A 24057-nucleotide genomic window follows, 5' to 3' on the forward strand; every position below is an offset into this window, starting at 1 on the left:
TTTGTATAACTACCAAGTCTTTCCTCAAGCACTGTACAATGGCTCACTAGAATGGAGCTTACAGAAATAAAAGTTAGAAAAAAATTGTAAGGACTATTAAATAGGATGAATACTGAAAATCAATGGGAAAATTCCTCTCTCTCTCTCTATATATATATATACACACACACACACACACACATATCTCAAAGCTTTTTCATGGTGAGCAGACCATGGCATGCCAAAAGTCATTTCAAACTGCAAAATTACAAATAATCATGTCTCAAATAGAATCTCTCGTAGGACATGTTCTTTTATTATGCCCCCTTTCTAAACAGAAACTACAAATATATGTTCTTTTACTAGAAGAAACCTGTGTGCCTTCTTGGGTGTTTGAAACGGCTGCTTCTGTTTCGGTCGATTTAGGACATGTTCCACGATTATGGCCGTGTTGGCCACATAATGTGCACCGACGGGAGATTCTCTGGTTTCTACTCTTTGGTTCTCTTGCTAGTTTGGATTTTCCACACGTCCGACGGTTGTGTCCCTTTTCCCCACATAAGCGACATCGGAACTGCAACTTACCTGAGTTTTGCCTGAGTGTTGGACAGTAATGTCCTCTGTGTCCTTCCTCCCCACAGTTGCGGCAATAAAATTTCACTCCTGTAAAGCGGAGGAAAGCATCTTTACTACAAAATGTTAAATTCATACAGCAGAATAACTATCTAATCATAGTAGACAGGCATGAAGTGAGAACTATCTAATCATAGTTGAAGATATCTTCCACAGACTCCCACAGCACACAGGATTTGATCCAACTATATTCTTCATAAAGTTACTCTTACTTGGCAATATGGATGTCGTCTAAAAACTTTGCAATGGCACTTTTGGAGCCAACATGCAAAACCATAAATCATGCCCTCTGGACCACATTCCACCTCTACTCCCTGTTTCCCTTCCACTTCCACCCTATCACTTCGTAATATACTCAAGCACATCTCCCTTTCTATTCTTAAACCTAAAAACAACCCTTATGGATGGAACACACTTGCCATTGCTCCTCCATAGCTCTCATGCAATTCTTGGTGATGGTTGCAAAAGAGTGACTCTTGTGGCGTGAGCTGCTGTTGCTGTTTAGTATGTTTATATCGAGTGTATGTCAACCAAGGTGCCAACCAAAACCAACCCACCGATGGATCAGTTTGAGGCTACTCGATATAGAAATCTGATGCAACTCAAACCAAAAATGGCCCATTGCCACCAACACTGTGCATCAAATATCATGTAAATCGAGAAGATAATCTAGTTAGTACTGGGTAAATGAACTCAACTCTAAAGAATCAGATAATATTGCAACACATTTTGTTGCTTAATCCTATGTTTGGTCACCACAACTGTGGACCAAAAGCTTGTCCCTAGTATGCAATCCCTTTTTTTAGCAAAAGTGAGTCAACTGACCTTTCATGGCTATGCTTCTCTTAATGCGATTCTCTGGATCACGAAAAAAAGCTTTCATAGCTTCAGAAGCCTGAAACCTTGCTTCAGCAGTCCCTTTTGCTTTCTTTATAAAAGAATTAAAATGTACGTACGAATTAATATCTATGAATTGTTCAAAATATATGGGTAATCAGTGCCAGCCTCTGCCATGTCAATATAACAGACTCGAGTTTTAAAAATAGCAACGGTTGTTACCTTGATTGCAGCTACTCTCTGAGCATGTAGCATAGGATCTCTGTGTATAATCTTCATACGCTTACTAAACAATCCCGTTCTGGCATTGAGACTCTGCATTTAAATAACAGTAAGCAATAGGTCTAATTAGCCTGCCAAAATAAGCTGTTGTTAAGTAACACTTAGAACTTGCAACTACATTTTTTTTTAAAAAAAATTCAAAATACCATGAAACACCTAAAATAATCTTTTTACAGTAATCTACACCTATATAGCTCATGTATATGTGTATTTCGGAGTGGTGAGAGAGATGGTGCATGACGGGAGTCAGGTGCAAACTGATATAATTGATTTGACTGCCACATGCAAACTACTGTAAAACATGCATTCATATGTTTAAATATGAGCAGACTAATGTGAACACAGAATGCACTGGGAATCTCGGATAGCTAGGACAGAGAACAGAACCACAGCGGATAGTACAACATAGAGTATTATGGCCAAACAACGGTTCAGCTAACTTTGAGTTCTCCTTTCTTGGTGAGAACATGAAAGTTCCTGTTGTTTGCTTCCTATTTTGATGTTCATGAAATTTTTACTGCTTCTCAAACATCATCAAGCATATAATACCTCATGACATGAAAATATATATAACACTCTTGCATGATTAAATAAAACATAAACTTGATGATCAGACCAATTACCACTTTAAAGTGTCCAGGTGTACAGGTTTCATCATTTTTTCACATAAAGTTGCAAGCTTCTGGCCAAAAAAGAATATAATCATGCGTTCAAGAGGCTTTGTCTTTTTCTCCTCTTCATAAGAAGATACAGGAATGCACGGAAAGCAAGTAGTATAACTAATGAAAGATGGGAACTAATTTCTAAAGTTTCAAGGGGGCTGGAATATGATTATTTAGTAAACAGAAGAAAGAGAAACTGACTCTCAGTGATCTGCTGATCTTTAAGCTAACTTCAGGAGATGGTGACTGGTATACACGTTTTGATTTTCTTGAAACATCAACCTTTATATCCAGATTGTCAACTTCATCATCTTCCTTCACCTTTAGAGGAGAGCTGCAAACATAATCTAAATGGGAGATAAGCATGCTAACAGCCCTCAGAAGTTAGAATCAAACACAGTTGGTTGCATTGTTCATTAATATATGCAAAAATATGACATAAAAGCAAAATAAATTCCATAAGAGTGTTTCTCTTTCATCTCTTACAGCTCATATGTAGGTATTCTTTTTGTACCGGAAGACATGCATTCGGTCTTGGATGCAGTCTAAAATGACTTAGAGTGGAATAAGTACCTAACCAATACAGTTGGTAGTGGAATGGATGAAGCGCAATTCTGCTTCACTAACCACTATAAAATACATTTGTATTGAGTCAATACATGGTAATTAGACTCAAGGAAGGAAGAATTAAAAGAAAATAATGAGACGGACAATGTCAAGTATTAAAAAATGTTGGGCAATAGAAGAGCATGGTAGCAAAAAAGTTGCTAGGATGAACCTACATGGAAAGCTTGGACAGATATAAGCACAATGAAGGAACCTTCTATAGAGGACAAATTGGGATCCATCCATAAAACCATAGTATTCAACAAATTCTTTTTTTTGAAAGTACCTTCACAAATCCTTTGTTTTCAACTCATCCTCTTTTTGAAAGTCACACACCTCTTCTTCTTTTATCAAGATATGAAGAAAACCAATGTTTTGCTCATGAAATAGTCAATTGATTGTACAAACTGCTGATGTAAAAATCAACTGATCTATAGAAGCAAAACAGATTATAACTGAACTACCCAAAATTAAGTTTGTCTTACAAGTTCAGCTTTTAAGTCATTGATTAGGTCTGACAAATATTCCAATATCTAAAAAAAATGTGGTTGCCTTGAGAAAGCATGATTGGTAGGATAAAATTATGCTGCTTCAGATTCATGACAATTGGGAAACTCATATCAAATGCAATTTGTAAGCATAAATGTACCAGATGTAACATTTATGCAGGGAAAAATATATGGAATCAGTAACATAAGCTTATTAAGATGATAAAAATAGATATACACATTGCAAGGTGGAAAATACAACTTTTTGTAATGTCAGATTTACCTAGATCGAGCTTTCTCCCATAGTCGCTCATCAATTGACTCTTCCCATATTACACAATCTCCCAAGCACTGCCAACAAGTTCTAATACCCTGTGGTCATCGATGGTATGGTTAGTATGTACGACTTGTAATTTAGTATTATTTGCTTTGTAAGGATTATGCAGCTATTACAATATAATCATCAAAAAATTAATTACCGAAGAATGCATAGATACGAAGATCAGCAAATATCAAACAAAAGAATAAATGTCAATAACCTAGCTTTATGCTACATTACACAGAACAGTACGAGAACAAGATATTATCCTAGTTTAAGATACCAAGGCACTAGGAAGATCTGTCTGTTGGTTAGAAAGGAGACAGTCACTTGTCACTACATAAGAAAGTTGATCAGATTCAATATTAAGTCTTCCATACTAGCAATCTCCATCCTTGTGCAAGAGACTTTGAAATAATTATAAGCATAAACGTAGACTCAAACCAGAAATCATCTGCCTATTACCAGCTTTCTGGGCAAGGCATAGTCATTGGATCCTATAAAAGATAAGATCCACCTATATAGGTCGCCTAAATTGTAAAGTGTCATTTATCTATGCCCATCAGAGTGTTAATTGTTCTCCCCTCAAAATCTTTATTCCTTAAGCATGGAATTTTTGAAATCCTTCCTAGCTTAATAAACCATGTCGATAGTTCTTCATTGGATTACTCCTAGCAATACATAGCAGGTAGAAGCTAGTCTAAGGCATTCAGGTCGTTCATACAAATCTGCACTATGTGAACAAATGTGCAAAAACTGACATGTTACAACATAATATTGGTCATAATACTTAAAAGAAGTGCTAGAAATTACATACCTTCCCATTACACTGGGAACAGTCAGATCTCGATCTCTCAATTCCACACTCAGCACAGGGTGTATAACCCCTGCCCCTGCAACTTGGACAAGGTAGCTCCCTGATGTATTGGCCATTTGGACCAAACCAAGACCTTAATTTTGGTGCATCAGGATTAGCATTCCTGACAACAAATTAATGATCATCAGCAATAAAGTATCTCATACTAGGAAACAAAAATTAGTTTACAAAACCAGTATATTATAAATTTCATGCCTTGCAAAGTCTGGTCACTGAAAACTCTTTAACATCCTAATTCAGCTCCTTGTAAATTTGAGCCAAGTTTTGAATATTCTAGCTTTCTGAAAAAATGACGCAACATATCTAGTAGTGGAAAAAATGGATATATTTGGTTTACCATCTAAGATGCTAATATTCTCCAACTTGCATGCCATCAAGTTGTAGGACAATTGCAAAATTCTAATAAAAGAACACCAGAAAGTAGATCATTACTGATGTAATGATCCAAGTCCTCACCCAAAAAGGTTAGCCGAAAGATATTATTTAAATTTATTGGCCTATATAAATACCCAATGGGACTAAGAACACACCAACACGAGTTCTCACATACTCTCTCCATTTAAGCCTGGCGTACTTATCAGACTAAGAGTCCAAATCTATTCAAATCCAATCAAAAGTACCATAAATCCAATCACAAACAGCACAATCAGCTCATGATTAGCCCAAATTAGCTCATGTTGCAATGTCACATAATCTACATGGGCTATGGTTTGGATTTGCTCTAAAACCATTTGTAATGGCCCAGGATCTCACCCAAAAAGGATAGCCAATGCATAATTGATGTGGTACTAATATATGCCTTTACAGATCCTCACAACTGAGTTGTTGAACTTTCAATAGTCCTTTCTCCGCTCACCAACTCTACAAATTTGGCATTATTTAGTGACAAGAGCACTGGATGACTGTTAAAGAATCAGGACAGCGTAAGTTTCAAATAAGCAAGATTATAAAGAACACAGCATTTAAATATTTTCATATAACACCAAAGACATTAGAGGAGTTATAAGAATAAGAGATTGAAAGGAAGGAAGGAGTGCAGACTTTCCTTGCGGGTCGACATCGAGACCTAGGAGCTCCCTCGAAGGATCGTAATCGAGCTGCCAAAAATAAAGGACCATCAGCAGAGGAAGCTCATAGCTGCCGAGTTCTTGAAACACAAAAGGAAATCTATGCAAGATTTGGATAAGAAAGAGACAGGGTTTTTGGGTGCCGGAACCGAGTTTTCGTTCATGGAGAATGGGATGGCCCGCGGAGCGACGTGGATCCTTGGAACGGGTTGGAGAGCCGTTCGGAGTCTCCCGCTCCTCCATCTCCCGAGAGGCAGAGAGAACCGAGGGGAGGAGTAGATCGAGAACATCCGACGAAGGGTGGGAAGAAGAAGAAGAAGAGAGCCGAGGCGTGAGATTTTTTTGTTTTTTATTTTTTAAATCCAAGATAATAGAAGGGAGAAAGTTTTTGTGAGGCGAACAGGGTCGGAGATGGCAAAAGCTATGCGAGCCGCTAAAGCTATCTCCATTTCAAACAGCGAACAGCTTTCTTCAGCGTTGGTTTGCTTCATCTGGGCTATTGGACTTGTAAGTAATATTGACGTTTATACGAGGTTATATGTAAACCCCTAGTAATTGCGTCTTAACTATGGGCTTACATGTAAAGTTATTTGTTTTGACGTATTCGTGAAATTATTCAGTAATTTCGGCTAGTTAATTGCCGACTTCAGTTCGAGGCGGATAGAATAGCACGATGTCGCGGCCCCAGGGTGTCCTTTCTTTCCGCTCCAGAGTTCCGATCTTCGACGAATCCATTCGCTGTCCGACGTCTTCGTGTGGTCGAGAGGCGATCCATCCATGGCGCTCGCTCTGCGCTCCCCGTGCGTCTCAGCTTCCGTCCTCTCTTCTCCGCTCGACGACCTCTACTCCTCCGCCGCCGCCAGAAGGAATCGCGAACTAGGGCATGGATCGAGCTCCTTCGCGCCCTCCTCAAGGCTGGTGTTCTCAGTCCCCTCTTCCATCGCTCCTCCTTCGCGAAGAAGGGCAAGTTGGAGATGCGAGTGGAGGTACGACCACATCCCCAAACAGTTTCGGGAGGAAAATCTCAAAGACGGATGTGAGCGCCTCGTCAACTACTACCCCCCATTTTCGATCCTTCTGTTGCTTTATAGTATATGATTCATCTCGTTTCCCATGTTCTTTCTTTTTAATCTTAGGTTCCATCTAGGTCTCTTATTCCGATTTTTGACGAAAGCCACTGCCTTTGTTACTTTTCTTTTCTGGTTTTGAAATCCACGTTGTTTCTTGTGGCGCTGGTACTTGATTTTGGTACTTAGGTCGAGCGAGTTGGTGGCCATATTGTGCCATCTCTTATTATTTATCTTTTGCATCGAATAATCTGCTCTGATATTTGTGGTGACAGTCCTTTTCTTTTACTCAAGCTGCCATTTGGTACTTCTTTCTTGTCATTTGTAAATAATTTGGTTTCTACTTCTTTGCTTGGTTTGAACTTGTCATTAATCTAGGATTAAGATGAATTCAGCACCTATAATTGTTATTTGGTGCCCATGAGTCGCGGGGCGATAAGAAGGATAAGCATATTGCAAGGATTGGAAATCATTGTTCATGGAGGCTCTACAGAAGGGTAGAAGTGGAAGATCTTATAAGTGGTTCGAGGTTTGGGGGAGGTGAAGTGTCAGTTCCTCCTCTGGGGCACCAAACAACATTCCTGTTAAGAAAAAAAATTGGGGAAGCTAACGAATGTCAATTTCTTACCTATGTATAATGGTTTTTAGGGCTAAGGAATTGAAGGTGAAATGTGACATTGGCTTCTCTATTTGGGACTAGGATGGACATGTGGAGAATAGTTTGGGGGAACATATCTCTTTGTGTGCAAAGTGGAGAAATTGATTATTGAATACCTAGGTCTTGTATTGTGCACCGGGTGGAGGTCATGATGAGGAACTAATTCTAGAGAGGTTTGGCAAAAAGTGTATTGATTAGCAAGATAGGAATTTTGTATTATGCTCTTGAAAGCAATATCTTTGAATTGGGATGTTTATTTTCTGTTGGTTTTCTGGTGCGCTGGCAGATACCTAGTGGGAAATTTGGAAGAAGGGTAAGCTGATATATTTAAGACTCAATAAAGTTGTGCTAACCCCCTTCCCTGACATGGTTTCTCTATTTGGGACTAGGATAGACATGCATAAAATCAAGGTTCGCCGTACCGAGTGGTAGGCATATCGGTCGCCTATCAGACTAGTACGGTTTCGGCTCGTTTCGGAATTGGCCAGTACGAACCGGCCAGCTCTTTCTCGCCAGAGTCGGAGAAGAAGAAGAAAAGGAGAGAGAGCGCGGGAAAGAGAGGGAGGAAGGAGACCCGTGGCCGCCATTGGAGAGCCGCGGAGGGGCGGTGGAGGCCCTGGGGGGGGGGAACCCGCGGGCATTGCCGACTTCCCTTAAAATATCTAAATTAAAAAGCCGCGGCCTTCGCTGCGCCCCCGCGGGTTCCCCCCCTTAGCCTCCGCCGCCCCTCTGTGGGTCTCCTCCCTCCTTCTCTTCTCCGCGCTCTCTCTCCTTCTCTTTGTCTTCTTCGTCTCCGGCACAGAACCGGCCCGTACCAATTTTCACTGCTTCGGCATACCGGTTACAAGCTGGACCGGTTTCTACTGCTCCGGTGTACCGGTTACAGGCCGAACCGGCCGGTTCGTCAGACCTTGCATAAAATAGTTTTGGGGAAATATATCTTTGTGTGCAAAGTGGAGGAATCAATAATTAAATACCTAGGTCTTATATTGCGCAATGGCTAGAGATCATGATGAGGAACCAATTCTAGAGAGATCTGGCAAATAAATGTACAGATTAGTAAGTTAGGATTTTGTATTATGCTCATGACAGCAATATCTTTGAATTTGCATGTTTATTTTCTGTCGGTTTTCTGGTGCACTAGCACATACCTAGTGGGAAATTTGGAAAAAGGGTTGTCTAATGTATTTAAGACTCAATAAAGGTTTGCCAACCCCCTTCCCCTCACTAAACTACTCTTTCTTTTCTCCCAAAGCTCTCACTCATCTCTTCCCAAAAGCATAAAATCTTTTTCTCAACTCATAGGAAAATATATCTCCTCTAATTCTCTTCCATTCAAACAAAACAATATCTTGGGTTCCAATCAGCCATGGGGATCTTTGTCACTGCCTTGCTGTCCGATGTGTCCCTTACACACTAACCAATATCTCCCCTAGTACACATGTTCATAGGCCGGGCTCGACTTGGGCTTTGTCCAAAGGTCAACTCAATTTAGTTAGGCTCGGGCCCAAGGCAGGCCCTTACTCAAGCTTCAGCCTTCGGGTAGGCCTCGGGCTTCCTACACTTTTTTGTGGAAAAATACTTAAAAATACTTTAGAAATGTTAAAGTCTAATAATTAAATATTATCAACAACCTAAAATATATCTATTATTCCATTTCATACGTACTATGAAATTTAGGAATTTTTTTTGCTGAAAATGACATGCTAGTTTGGGTGCTGATGCATTAAATACTTAATAAAAGTTTACTAGGCTAATGTGAGAGAAACAGTATGGATACTGGTTCTCTTTAGGAAAAAAGGATATGGATATGTGGGACTCACTCCCTCACTGACCTTCTCTTCTTAGTCTTAGGTAATACAAGGTAAGCGGTTTGCTATCTGAACAAGTTAGTCGAGTCTTTCAACCAATTAACCTAGGGTTATAAACCCTGCATAGTGATAGAAATCTTGCAGCCTGTAACTAGTCCAAGTACACATTTGGAAAATAAATTTTAAAAATTCATTACTTAGAATTTTCATGCATCCCTGAAGTTGTGGTCATCACCTAGTGTTACTTCACTATCACTAGTCCATTTTATTGCACAATGGTTTAAATGACCTAAAACTGACTGTATTAAGTCAGGTGCCAAGTAAATTAACTAAAGTGTAATTATAAAAGAAAAGTAGATGGAATGAAGATCAATGCTGGCAGAAAGAACAAATAAGCTGGGGTGGAGCGAGAATGGTGTTTTCTGTTTTTAAGTTCTCGTAAACTGGCTTAATTTATAATAGAAAAATCTGTTTAACAACAAGGAGAAAATACTATTTCTATTGTATGTAGAAGATTATATGCTGCCCATCAGGAGTAACTACATATTAAGCTAAGAAAGTATGAATCAAGAAGTTCTAGATCCAGCCTAGGCAATGTGCCTTGTGTCAAAAAGATCTAGTGGAAAGTGTCATCTCCATATCATATGTTCTCTTTCTGCAGAAGAATGGAGGTTAATTATGACACACTTACAGATTTTCAGTGCCCAAGTTGTGGTAACATAGGCTAACTGATGATACTTGGTCTGTAGCTAGTGGAACTGACTATGATGATGATGAAGCTTAATATTACTTCATTTGTTTTAGGGCTTCAAGACAAATTCTCATGTAAACAACCGTGCATTATCAAGGGATATTCTCTAGTATCTCGTCTACATATTTGTTTGTCTTGTGTCTTGTATGGCATAATCTTCGTATATTGGTGTATTTTGCTCACATGGTTCAAAACATATTTCCAATCAGATTTGTTAATTCAGTGAACTGGAGCTTGCAGACACTCAGCAAGTAAAAAAAATGTATGGTAAAATTTTGAGATGTGTTAAAAAATCTCTTATTTTCTCTTTTACAGTAATGGACAATTATAAAAATGCTCCTAGATACCTGTATGGCCTTAGTGCTTCGCAGATGGACATGTTCATGACTGAAGACAACCCTGTTAGGAGGCAAGCAGAAAAAGTTACTGAGGTAGGAAAAAATTCATAAAATTTAAGTTCATTCTATTTGAGACAAAATTTCTGTTAAGCAACAAATATAAAATGAATGGCAATCTCATGCTTTTGTATGCAATGACAGGAAAGCGTTTCATCTGCCAGAAATTACCTTGACAATGGAGGAATGTATAGCCTAACAGGCATGAAAGAGGGTGCATCAAAGTACAGTATGAGTGTAAGTATGTATCGTGGAGGGGCCCGAGGATATGGAAGGCCAAGAACTGCCCCTCCGGATTTACCATCTTTGCTATTAGATGCTCGAATTGTGTACCTTGGAATGCCTGTAAGACATTATCTTTTAAGTTGATATATCCTATTTCACATGCAAAGTTCATATATTGTTTTTAATGTACACTTATATTTCCTGCTTCCTTTTGTTCGCAGATAGTTCCAGCAGTGACTGAGCTTCTTGTTGCTCAGTTTATGTGGTTGGATTATGATAGTCCCTCTAAACCTATATACCTATACATAAACTCACCTGGGACACAGGTAACTGCAGGTTTTAACCATTGAAATTGAAAGATTAATCAATAATAGTTCCATTGTTTTTTGGGAACAACACTGTTTATGCAGGATACTCTGTCGGGAGACAACCTTAGACACTGTTGTTATATATACTGATTCATGTTACCATATCATCTTCCAGAATGAGAAGATGGAGAATGTTGGATCTGAAACAGAGGCATATGCCATTGCTGATACTATAGGTGTAAGTTTTTCAACCAATTCAGATTTATATGGCTTGACTCATCTTAAAAGTCAGTAAATTTATGATGTACAAGTGACACATGCTATTGTAAGCCAATCTTTTTTATAATTTGCGTTTAAATTTCATAGTACTTAAAATATCTCTGTCTGCACTTTCATTTAATAATCCATGTACAGCTATTTTTAGGTTGGCTTTAGTTATTGTTACAGTGTTTCTCTTTATTGTGTTTATTCATAGGTTAGGCAATGTCACTGATAGTTTTTCCAATTTCCCAAAGATATTTATGTACTGTGTTTGGTAGCTGGGTGCCTTCTTTGCTTACCAATCTAAAGAAACTTGAATACATCGACTGGCATATCTGACACTAATTATGTGATGTATGACCTTGGTTTCAACTGGTACAGTTGGGCAGTGTTTTTTTTTTTTGAAAATTAGGAATTAACTACTGCTATTTGATGGATGAGTATACTTACCTTATTAGACCGAGGAAAAATATTTTGTGCAAACATGGAAGATGAGAATGTCAAATAGGGTGCATCTACATATGAATTTGCACTCTCTATATCTCCTATCTGTATTCCTCCATTGTAGGGTGAGTCTTTGATCTTCATCAAGGGTTGGTTAGTAAGTTTTCTCAGGATCTCGAGCAGAACCAGGTGGTGAAGCTGATAATCAGTTATATCTTCCCTGATAAAATAATACATACATAGGCATAACGCAGTCAGGAACTCTTGTAACAATCTTGAAGTTAGGGACAGAACCAGGATAGTGCTAAGCGGGGCAACCGATAATTAGATAATCATCAACTACTCTACCAAAAATTACATAATCATCAACTGACTTCAAAGTTTTTGTTTTGCGACAGTATTGCAAATCCAAAGTTTATACAGTGAATTGTGGCATGGCATATGGTCAGGCAGCAATGCTCTTATCTCTGGGTGCCAAGGGCTACCGTGCTCTGCAGCCAAATGCCTCCAGTATGTTACTAACTATTTTTTTTATGTGCTTGTTTTATGCATAAAAAAAACTTACTACATGTATTGCTGTATTGCAGCTAAACTGTATCTGCCTAAGGTCAACAAATCTAGTGGAGCTGTCATTGATATGTGGATCAAGGTGATCTGCATGCCTCTCTCTGCATTTATCCATCTACCTATTTATGTTTACTGATTTCTCATTAATTGCGACTTCTTCTAGGCAAAAGAACTTGATGCAAACACCGACTACTATATTGAATTGTTAGCTAAAGGGATTGGTAAGCCCAAGGAAGAGATTGCAAAAGATATTCAGCGTCCAAAGTATTTCCAAGCACAAGAAGCCATTGCCTATGGAATTGCAGATAAGATTATAGATTCACGTGATGCTGCATTTGAGAAACGGGTAAGTTTTTTCAAATAATGCCTTAAGCTTTCCTCTGAAGTTACTCTTGCTGACTATGATCTCAACCAGAACTATGATGAGATGCTGGCACAATCAAAAGCCATGCGAAGGGGAGCTGGTCCGCAAGCTGCTCCGTCTGGGTTTAGATAGATTTAGAGGCACAAACCATATAAAGCAATGTAGAATGATGTGAAGAGCTATCATCAGATGAGCATACAATGCAGCCCTTGCGGTGTCTCTTTCATGCCATAACATGTATATGATGTCCCCACCAACAGGAAGAACTAGTTCTCTTTTGAAGGATAATGTGTAATGGTAAATGGGAGTACTTAGAAATGTCGCGAAAATTGTTCTTCCCAATGATCAAAACTCTACAACAGTGTTGAATACTAAAGATGTATTAATCATGCATCATGCTGTCATCAGCTATATTGCCGTGAATGGAGAAGTATGGTTGGCTATTTTGGAAATATTGGCGCGTTGAATTGATGATTTCATTTGTAGAACCATGAAGAGAGTTTCTCGTTCATCCCAGCTGCAGTCCTTTCAAGTTGGTACTATCGCCAATTTTCCCTTCGGAAAACATAATTAAAATGCCCAAGATCTTGAACACCTTGTAGGGATAATGAGCCCTGATAATCCTCCAAAAGCAGGAACCAGTAGATTCTAGCACAGAGAACCTTTTCTGGTTGCTTTGATATCTCTGAGATAGAATGGTTCTTTTTGTTTAGTTATTGACATCAATCTTGTTGATCTCTAAGCTATTGAAAACTATCATATTTATCTTATGATAGTTAGAGAGACTACAGGAGACATTTCATCCACTGCTAGGGGGAATAGTAAATGCTTATCAGAGGGGTAGATATAATGATCGTCATGCTGCTTCTTTCCTCTCTTCAACCTGCAACTCTCCTTGTTTTTTGTGTTACGAGTTACTGTGGTCCCACGTCCTGTTTACTGCCGCTTACATTGCTCCAGCTCGGCTGGAAACTCTCAATGGCTCTATACCATTCAACAGTCGATAGCAGAGAAAACCTCTATATTAAAAAGAATTTAAAAAGTAACCTATATTTTTAATTTTGTTTAGCAAAATAGCTATCTTTAATTTATATCTTACGAAGATGCCGATTACCTAAGTAAGTAGATCGGTTGAAACTTAATTTTGGCCAGGTCGTCCCTGTTGGAAAAATAAATTGTTTTATCATGTGCAAAGGTGTGAGGTGCAGATTTGGTGACTAGTTCAAGCTACTCATATAATCTAACTTGCTAAAAATTTGATTATAATGTAGAGATGACATAAATATATATCAATATCATCTAATGAACTGTAATGACAACTGAAAAAAACGGTCCTCCTCTTTGTAACAATTCGGACCTCGCCCAAAATGGCTAGCCGGAAGATATTATTTGGGTTTCTTGATCCTGTATAATTACTCAAAATCTATCCAGCAAATAACCGATGTGGGACTAAATACACGCCCGCACGAGTCCTCACATACTCTTTCTGTTCAAGCTCTGACATTCTCGTCAGGCTAAAGGTTCAAATCTATTCAAATCTAATCACAAATACCACGATTGGCCCGTGGTCAGCCTCAATGGATCCAAATTGCAGTGTCTTTTAGTCCACATAGGTTATGGGCCGGGTCCGCTCTGATACCATTTATAACAACTCAGGACCTCACCCAAAATAGCTAGTCAGAAGGTATTATTTATGTTCCTTGATTTTGTATAAGTATCCAAGATCTACCCAGCGAATAATCGATATGGGACTAAACACACGTCCGCACGGATTCTCACACTTTTAATGAGCAGTAGATATGACATTGCAGCCACCATAGACTTAGTTTTGCGCCAGTCAATCTATTTGTGCTATCGGGCACTCTAAAAAACTGATAGTAGCATTGAAATGATGTGAATGTGACAGTTGTGCATTATATCCCTTTTGTTTTATTGGAGCTATCTTCATGCTTAGAGTCGCATGCTAGTCTGTAACATTCTAGTTACTGATATATTTTATCTGGTAGCTTTGAGCTGTCATTCGAAAAAGAAAAAGAGAGGAAATCTTTATATTACTTTTAATACAGTAGATTTGACATTGCAGATAGACATTGATTATGTATAATTCCCGACACGATATCAACCATCAAAAGCTATGGCGCATACCTGGTTGGATAGTGTTACGGGGAAATTTAGCCACCATGCCCCACGTGACCGGCACGCGCGCCCAGGAAGACTACGGCAGTCCCTTGATCCAGCAATCCGACCCCGAGTCGGATATCTTCGGCTCCGCAGCCCGACCCCGAGTCGGCTGCCCCTTGATCCAGCAATCCGACCCCGAGTCGGATATCTTCGGCTCCGCAGCCCGACCCCGAGTCGGCTGCCCCTTGATCCAGCAATCCAACCCCGAGTCGGATATCTTCGGCTCCGCAGCCCGACCCCGAGTCGGCTGCCCCCTGATCCAGTCATCCGACCCCGAGTCGGCAATCTCTCGACAACAACAGACTGTTCCTCTGAGGCACGCCGCGGCCCCCTGCTCCACTACTCCCTGCAACGGCCGTATCCGGCGCTGCCCCACGATCCCCTGTAACAGCCGTACAAAGCGGAGCTCCACTATGCCCTGCCAGGGCCGTACCCAGCGCTGCCCCACGACGCCCTGTAACGGCCATGTCAGTGGCAGCCCCATCGTGCCACACGATGACGAATCCCCGGAAAAACCCCCCAGCCTGATATATATGGGGCTGGGGGGGGAAGGGGGAGGGTAAGCAAAGGTTTTCCAGAGTATTCTCTTATCCGTTACTACTATCTCTCCTTCTCCTTCAATCTCCTCTGACTTGATCGTCGGAGGGCCCCCACTACCCCAGTGGTGGTGCGAGGCTTGCCTGCAGGTTTTCCGGTGGAAGGTGGAGCGCAATCAACCCAACTCCAAGGGAACCCCGTTCACACCGCTGTGCCAATCGTTCTCGGTTTGGACCACCAGCAACAGTTGGCGCTAGAGGAAGGGCCAGATCTCAGAGCGATCGTAATGGCACGGCGAGGTGGTCGTGGAGCTTCCAATGCTTCCGGTCGCGGGGCCTCTCGCGCCACTGGCCGGGAGGCCGCTGCATCCCCAACACGCTCTCAGCAACACTCCACCGCCCCACCGCCCATTCAGATGGTCGAAGCCGCCCAGTTCGACCAGCTAATCCGGCAGGTTCGCACCCTCGCGGAGGCGGTGCAGAATCTGCAGGGTGCGATGTCCCGGGCGCCGCAGCAGGCTCAGGAACCGCCGCTGCCTGAGCGTTCGCCTGTCCTCCTCAACTCGCGTTCCTTCCTCTCCCATGGGGAGGAGCGCCGACGCGAGGAGGATTCTCGAGCACGCTCCATTCTGCCGGGACCTTCCCACCGGAGCTGCGCGGGGTACGAGAGGCGGGCCCGGGCGCGTTCCCAGACCCCCCAGTCCTCGAGGAACCCGCGCTCCAGTCGATCCCCCTCTCGCCGCTCCTTGTCTCCCACCCACCGGTCGCGTTCCCTGGACCGGCGGGTGGACGATCTCCACCGACAACTCCAGGTCCTGAAGGGCCATTCCAAAGATCCCTTCGCCGACTTAGAGATCTCCTCCCAGCCGGCGCTCGCCTCGAGGATCCTGCGGACCCCGAATCCGCCGGGGTTCAAAATGCCGGCGATCGAGCCCTATGACGGGGCGGCGGACCCGCGGGATCACGTCGAGAGTTTCAGGACCCTTATGCTCCTCCACGGAGCATCAGATCCCCTTCTCTGCAAGGCTTTCCCGGCAACCCTCCGTGGCCCGGCGAGGGCATGGTTCGCCGGGCTGGAGGCTGACTCAATCCGGTCCTTCGACCAGTTCACTCGCCTCTTCATCACTCATTTTGCCGTCAGTAGCCGGCGGCGACTGGTCTCCGACTCCCTCTTTGATGTCCGGCAAAACGAGGGAGAAAGCCTGCGGGATTATCTTACCCGCTTCAACAGGGCTACGCTGGAGGTCCGGAACCTGAGTCAGGAGGTAGCTCTTTCAGCCCTGAAGCGTGGCTTCCGGAAGGGCAGACTCACCTTCTCCCTGGACAAACGCCTGCCGCGGAGCTTCCCAGAGCTGTTGTCCCGGGCGAACCAGTATGCGGACGCCGAGGAGGCGGCCGCCCACCGGAGCAAGGAGGCCGCCGAGATCCCACAAAAGCTTGGGAAGAAAAGGCGGAAAGAGGCACGCCAGAGGAGGAGCCCGACGCCCCAGCGTCGGCGCAGAAGCCCGTCGCCGGCGAAGAACCACGGCGCCCCACGCCCTCGTTCTCCGCCCCGACGTTTCAACCGGTACACCCCTCTCCTGACTCCCCGGGCCCAGATCCTTATGGAGATCAAGGGGCGGGAGGACCTCCCGGCCCCGAGACAGATACGAAGGATCCCTGGAAAGAGGCCCTCCCGGGCGTACTGTGAGTACCACCGAGACCACGGCCCACGTATCTCCGCTCGCGCCCAGGCCGCATCCGCCTCGAAGAACGCGCGTATCGCGGCCGCTTAACTGACACTCCTTGCAAGCAGCAACTGGCGATCCGATTTCCCAGGTAACGCCTCAATTAGCATTTAATACCCTTCTGGTGTTTCCCAGGCGACGCTTGGAGAAGAGGAGAAACACGATCGTAGCTGGCCACGGAGAAATCTCGTCGAGCGGCAAGCGACAGGCGCGTGACCAACGAGCGGAATTCTCTGAGGCTCGGCCCTCGAATGCCAGGCTAACCCGATGATCATCCCGGGAGCAGACTAGCCTGAAGCCCCGACCGGTCGCCTCGGCTTGCGCCAGCCTTGGCCGACCAACGAGCGGAATTCCCCGAGGCTCGGCCCTCGGATGCCAGGCTAATCCGATGATCATCCCGGGAGCAGACTAGCCTGAAGCCCCGACCGGTCGCCTCGGCTTGCGCCAGCCTTGGCCGACCAACGAGCGGAATCTCCCGAGGCTCGGCCCTCGGATGCCAGGCTAACCCGATGATCATCCCGGGAGCAGACTAGCCTGAAGCCCCGACCGGTCGCCTCGGCTTGCGCCAGCCTTGGCCGACCAACGAGCGGAATTCTCCGAGGCTCGGCCCTCGGATGCCAGGACTAGCCTGAAGCCCCGACCGGTCGCCTCGGCTTGCGCCAGCCTTGGCCGACCAACGAGCGGAATTCCCCGAGGCTCGGCCCTCGGATGCCAGGCTAACCCGATGATCATCACGGGAGCAGACTAGCCTGAAGCCCCGACCGGTCGCCTCGGCTTGCGCCAGCCTTGGCCGACCAACGAGCGGAATTCCCCGAGGCTCGGCCCTCGGATGCCAGGCTAACCCGATGATCATCCCGGGAGCAGACTAGCCTGAAGCCCCGACCGGTCGCCTCGGCTTGCGCCAGCCTTGGCCGACCAACGAGCGGAATCTTCCGAGGCTCGGCCCTCGGATGTCAGGCTAACCCGATGATCATCCCAGGAGCAGACTAGCCTGAAGCCCCGACCGGTCGCCTCGGCTTGCGCCAGCCTTGGCCGACCAACGAGCGGAATCTCCCGAGGCTCGGCCCTCGGATGCCAGGTTAACCCGATGATCATCTCGGGAGCAGACTAGCCTGAAGCCCCGACCGGTCGCCTCGGCTTGCGCCAGCCTTGGCCGACCAACGAGCGGAATTCCCCGAGGCTCGGCCCTCGGATGCCAGGCTAACCCGATGATCATCCCGGGAGCAGACTAGCCTGAAGCCCCGACCGGTCGCCTCGGCTTGCGCCAGCCTTGGCCGACCAACGAGCGGAATCTCCCGAGGCTCGGCCCTCGGATGCCAGGCTAACCCGATGATCATCCCGGGAGCAGACTAGCCTGAAGCCCCGACCGGTCGCCTCGGCTTGCGCCAGCCTTGGCTGACTAACGAGCGGAATTTCCTGAGGCCTAACCCTCGGATGCCTGGCCTAGCGCCGGAAGAATTTTCTGAGGCCTAACCCTCGGATGCCTGGCCTAGCGCCGGAAGAATTTCCTGAGGCCTAACCCTCGGATGCCTGGCCTAGCGCCGGAAGAATTTCCTGAGGCCTGGCCCTCGGATGCCTGGCCTAGCGCCGGAGGAATTTCCTGAGGCCTAACCCTCGGATGCCTGGCCTAGCGCCGGAAGAATTTCCTGAGGCCTAACCCTCGGATGCCTGGCCTGGTGCCGGGAGAATTTCCTGAGGCCTAACCCTCGGATGCCTGGCCTAGCGCCGGAAGAATTTTCTGAGGCCTAACCCTCGGATGCCTGGCCTGGCGCCGGAAGAATTTCCTGAGGCCTAACCCTCGGATGCCTGGCCTAGCGCCGGAAGAATTTCCTGAGGCCTAGCCCTCGGATGCCTGGCCTAGCGCCGGAGGAATTTCCTGAGGCCTAACCCTCGGATGCCTGGCCTAGCGCCGGAAGAATTTCCTGAGGCCTAACTCTCGGATGCCTGGCCTAGCGCCGGAAGAATTTCCTGAGGCCTAGCCCTCGGATGCCTGGCCTAGCGCCGGAGGAATTTCCTGAGGCCTAACCCTCGGATGCCTGGCCTAGCGCCGGAAGAATTTCCTGAGGCCTAACCCTCGGATGCCTGGCCTAGCGCCGGAAGAATTTCCTGAGGCCTAACCCTCGGATGCCTGGCCTAGCGCCGGAAGAATTTCCTGAGGCCTAACCCTCGGATGCCTGGCCTAGCGCCGGAAGAATTTCCTGAGGCCTAACCCCCGGATGCCTGGCCTGGTGCCGGAAGAATTTCCTGAGGCCTAACCCTCGGATGCCTGGCCTAGCGCCGGAAGAATTTCCTGAGGCCTAACCCTCGGATGCCTGGCCTAGTGCCAGAAGAATTTCCTGAGGCCTAACCCTCGGATGCCTGGCCTAGCGCCGGAAGAACTTCAAGAGTTAGGAGTCGGCGAGACGCTACCAAGAGTTAAAAAGAGGAAGGACGAAAGTGGAATGAAGAAACACTCTATTTGCATTAACTTTCATTGTTTCAGGGCCGAGACCCATACAACTTGGCAAAACGCCAACATACAAAGAAAAGGACAAAGAAAGGTACAGAGGGTCAGCTTGGAGGAACCCCTGGGTCGGGAACGCCGGGCACGTCCGCAAGGTGTAGGGAGCGGTTGGAAAATCAGCAGGCAATGGCGCCGGAGGGGAGTCGAGGAGGGAGACCCCACTCAGGTCAATCCCGGGGTATTTAGCCGACACCCTTGCCAAGCCTTCATCGAAGCCTAAGACAAAGGAGTCGGACCCCGCGTCCGACATGTCACGGACGAACTCATCGGACTGACGATAGGCCTGTACCGCCTCCGACATGTCACGGATGAACTCGGCGGACTGACGATAGGCCTGTACCGCCAGACGCCCGATTTCCGCGCTCTTCTCGGCCAGCGCCGCCTCTGCTCGCTCTGTAATCTGAGCTTTTGCCTCCATGACCTTCGCCACAATCCGGTCGTCCGCCTCGGAGGAGACCCTCAGCAGATCAGCCCGAGCCTCCTTGTGCTTCGCCTCGGCAGCAATGCGAGCAGCCTCAGCCTCCTCCAGGCGCGAATGAAGCTCCTGGTCGCTCGCGCGGGACTCCTCCAAGACCGACTCCAATTCGCCCAGCTTGGCTTCAAGAGACCGGGTTCGGTTGCGGGCGTTGTCGGCTGACCGCTGGGCCTTCTCCCACCTCTCTCGGAAGTCGGCAGCCTTCCGGGACTGCTTTTCGGTCCGCTCTTACTTCGTCCATACCTAAAGGCCAGTGGATCTACGGTCAGGACGGGGCCAAGAAGGGGGAAAGGACCGGAACGACTGAAGTACACTAATACGGAAGGAGAAAGTATGGAGAGCCCTAAATTGAAGAATGGGGCAACTCACCGGAAGGGAAGGAAGAACGGCTCCGAGGGCATCAAAGGAGGAGCGAGCAAACAGTCCGACGGCAACGACAGCAGCGCAAGGGAGAAACTCGAAGATGCCTGCGAAGAGAAAAGCGGACGGGGGAGGGCCCCCGGTTAAATAGGCGGAAGGGCGGGTGACGCCTCGGTGACGCCAGAGGACGCCTGGCTGCCGAAGGATCGCTCGCGCCCCAAAGGCGAATCGACGCCATTAAGAAAGGATGTCCGCCGAAATCCGCAGACTGCCAGATCAGCGACAACCGCTATACGCCATAAAGGAGGCGGGGAGCTCGAAGCGCGCGCGCCTTTCCGAGGGATGGCGGCAATCTCGAAGCATCACTCCCTTCACCCGTTCCCCTCCTGGTTCCAGGCTCGGAAGTGGGGGGCTACTGTTACGGGGGAATTTAGCCACCATGCCCCACGTGACCGGCACGCGCGCCCAGGAAGACTACGGCAGTCCCTTGATCTAGCAATCCGACCCCGAGTCGGATATCTTCGGCTCCGCAGCCCGACCCCGAGTCGGCTGCCCCTTGATCCAGCAATCCGACCCCGAGTCGGATATCTTCGGCTCCGCAGCCCGACCCCGAGTCGGCTGCCCCTTGATCCAGCAATCCGACCCCGAGTCGGATATCTTCGGCTCCGCAGCCCGACCCCGAGTCGGCTGCCCCCTGATCCAGTCATCCGACCCCGAGTCGGCAATCTCTCGACAACAACAGACTGTTCCTCTGAGGCACGCCGCGGCCCCCTGCTCCACTACTCCCTGCAACGGCCGTATCCGGCGCTGCCCCACGATCCCCTGTAACAGCCGTACAAAGCGGAGCTCCACTATGCCCTGCCAGGGCCGTACCCAGCGCTGCCCCACGACGCCCTGTAACGGCCATGTCAGTGGCAGCCCCATCGTGCCACACGATGACGAATCCCCGGAAAAACCCCCCAGCCTGATATATATGGGGCTGGGGGGGGAAGGGGGAGGGTAAGCAAAGGTTTTCCAGAGTATTCTCTTATCCGTTACTACTATCTCTCCTTCTCCTTCAATCTCCTCTGACTTGATCGTCGGAGGGCCCCCACTACCCTAGTGGTGGTGCGAGGCTTGCCTGCAGGTTTCCCGGTGGAAGGTGGAGCGCAATCAACCCAACTCCAAGGGAACCCCGTTCACACCGCTGTGCCAATCGTTCTCGGTTTGGACCACCAGCAACAGATAGAAATATCTATTTTTCTGAAAATAGAAGCCACTCCAGAACTATGGTGGATAAAGCTTTTCTTCGTGTTGCTGAGATTACCAAGGCTACCACGGCAGCCTTATTAGGGATGGTTAGGGACATCTGGATCTCCCATTCTGCTGTTGCAGCACCCATATTTGTCTTGGTCTCATAGGAGCCTCCATCCTTCGGCTATCTTAAAGTGAACTTCAATGATAGTATGTCTATAGATGAAAACTATTGGGGAAAAAACCCCAAGTCATACCGCCACGGAGGCGCTCGGCCAAAAAGCGCCGATCCGAAAAGATGCTCGGCCCAAGAGTGCCGACCGGAGCGCCAAGAGGCGCTCGGACCAACCAACACAACCAAGTAGGGATGCTCGGCTAGAAAAAGCCGATCAGAGGACGCCGACCAGAAAAGCGCTCGATTAGAGGGCGCTGACCAGAGAGGAAAGAGCGCGAAATAAAGGCGCTCGGCTAGAAGGCGCTCGACCAAAGGGCGCCGACCAGAAGCATTAGAAGCGACCCCGCCACAGGGCGCCCCATTGGGCGACCAGCTCGGCTCGGCACTCCTGCCGAGCCGATTGCCTTGACCAAATGTTCAACTCCTGCCTAACCCCCTGAGGGACCTGACAACTCCACTACAACCTGCCCGCTATCTCCAAGCCATCAAGGCATAAGATCTCCGCAGGTATTTGGCACGACCTGCCATTAATGCATGAGACCCCCTTAAGTCTCCGATGCACTCAGTCATTTAATGAACACGGCTCAAGACGATCTCCGGATCACTGAACCATCAAAGCGTATGGCTCTCCCTGACCGCCGGTTCACTCGGTAATAAATGCACTTACCATCCATGGACCCCGGGCCTACCACGGCCGGCGGTTCAACCACTCCAACAGGTCCGATCGACCGTGACAACTCCCTGGTTCCGGTCTGATCCGGCCTTATTTTCCACTACGCCATTAATGGGCCAAATCGTGCCCAATTATTACAAAAGAGAACAAACTCCCTGTCACCTCCCGGGCAACATAGAATCCTTCTATAAAAGGGAGCCTGGGAGGAAAGAAGGGGGGGACCGGAACACAAGTAAACAGCACAGACACAATTGAGCACAATATTCTCTTCATCTTCTCCACATATCTCTTCCTTGCTCTCTCCACATATTTGCCCCCTCTGACTTAAGCATCGGAGGGCCGGCGCCGGAGAGCCCGGCCACCGGCTTTTTTGCAGGACAGGACAGGACGCACTCTCCCTCACTCGCTCACCCTCCAGGAGGATGCAGCCGGCCGGCGCACCGCCGTCCGCCCTCCTTGCGGCGGAGCTCCTCCTCCCCTGGCTCCGTGGCGGCCCTCGGGTCCAATTTCCAGCAACAGTTGGCGCTAGAGGAAGGGTCCGAGTCGCTGCCATGAAGCTAAGAAGCAAAGGGGCTTCCAACGCCTCTCGACGTCCTCCACCCAGTCCTGAACATTCTGTCCAAAACTCACCACCTCCGGCCGAGTCAGCACCTCAAGTTCGGCCGGAGCAGTTTGATGCCCTGGTGCAACAGGTGCAGGCCTTGGCCACCGCTGTCCAAAACCTGCAACCCAGGGGCATCCCAATGGCATCACCTCCTCCGGCTCCAGTTCAACCGGAGCCTCCTACAAGCGGACTTCCCCTTCGAGGTCAGGACTCTCAAGTCCAGGCCTCCCTCTGGAGAGAGCACCCAGTCAGAGGCCACGGAGGCTGGCCACAACCTTCAGAAGCTGAGTCGGTTCCGGGGCAACCTGCACCCGAACGAACCGCTGCAGCGATCCTCCAGAATGACGAACTCGACAAGAAGGTCGAGAAGCTGGAGCGCCAGATCCAGGCACTCCACGGGAGAAAATCAGGACGTGACGGCGACTTCGAGTTCACTACGAAGTCACCCTTCTCCCCGGAGATCGAAGATGAACCGGTTCCGCTACGGTTCAAGATGCCCCAGGTGGAGCCTTACAACGGCAAGGCTGATCCCCTTGACCACCTGGAAAGCTACCGGGTCTTAATGGCCCTACAAGGAGCCTCGGAGGCCATGATGTGCAAGGCTTTTCTGGCGACACTCCGAGGACCAGCCCGACTGTGGTTTACCGGGCTGAAGCCGAATACTGTCTCCTCCTTTGAGCAGCTCGGCAGACAGTTTGCTGGCAATTTTGCCGCCAGCCAGCCCCAGCGGCGGACATCCGACTCCCTCCTTGATGTCAAACAAAAGGAGGGAGAATCCTTCAAGGAGTATTTGGACCGGTTCACCGCCGCAACATGGGAGGTCCGGGAGCTTGACCAGTCAATCGCAATGTCAGCACTGAAGACTGGAGCCCGGTCCTACAAGTTCCTCTTCTCGATCGAAAAGAATTTCCCTGCGGACCTCCCCGAAATGCTCGCCCGGGCGCGGAAGTACGCCAAGGCTGAGGAAGCCGTGGCCATTAGGCGGGGCG

The 24057-nt window shown here is 47.4% G+C and overlaps 2 protein-coding genes across 3 annotated transcripts; one reads left to right on the forward strand and one right to left on the reverse strand.

Annotated features, from left to right (window-relative positions):
- Nucleotides 1-119: 119 nt before the first annotated feature.
- Nucleotides 120-6184, reverse strand: LOC103696007 (zinc knuckle (CCHC-type) family protein). 2 transcript variants are annotated; one of them, XM_008777487.6, is made up of 8 exons: nt 5900-6184; nt 5725-5780; nt 4624-4786; nt 3771-3859; nt 2595-2727; nt 1672-1764; nt 1438-1540; nt 120-642 (listed from the first exon to the last, which is right to left on the reverse strand). In XM_008777487.6, the coding sequence occupies exons 1-8, from the start codon at nt 6038-6040 to the stop codon at nt 263-265; spliced, it is 1158 nt and encodes a 385-aa protein (XP_008775709.3). In that variant the 5' UTR covers nt 6041-6184; the 3' UTR covers nt 120-262. The 2 variants fall into 2 exon arrangements, with proteins under 2 accessions (XP_008775709.3, XP_008775708.3); XM_008777486.6 differs by having other exon boundaries at nt 5879-6184.
- A 216-nt stretch (nt 6185-6400) lies between these two features.
- CLPR1 (CLP protease proteolytic subunit 1) lies at nt 6401-13053 on the forward strand. Its single transcript, XM_008777489.5, has 9 exons — nt 6401-6786; nt 10353-10468; nt 10577-10777; nt 10879-10983; nt 11141-11203; nt 12069-12180; nt 12258-12319; nt 12401-12583; nt 12653-13053. Exons 1-9 carry the CDS (start codon nt 6528-6530, stop codon nt 12731-12733), a joined length of 1182 nt encoding a protein of 393 aa, XP_008775711.3. The 5' UTR covers nt 6401-6527; the 3' UTR covers nt 12734-13053.
- The last annotated feature ends 11004 nt before the right edge of the window (nt 13054-24057 follow it).

This window comes from Phoenix dactylifera, chromosome 1 (assembly GCF_051530095.1).
Source record: "Phoenix dactylifera cultivar Ajwa chromosome 1, Ajwa_hap1_PhDact_Kaust_v1.1, whole genome shotgun sequence".
Lineage (NCBI taxonomy): Eukaryota > Viridiplantae > Streptophyta > Magnoliopsida > Arecales > Arecaceae > Phoenix > Phoenix dactylifera.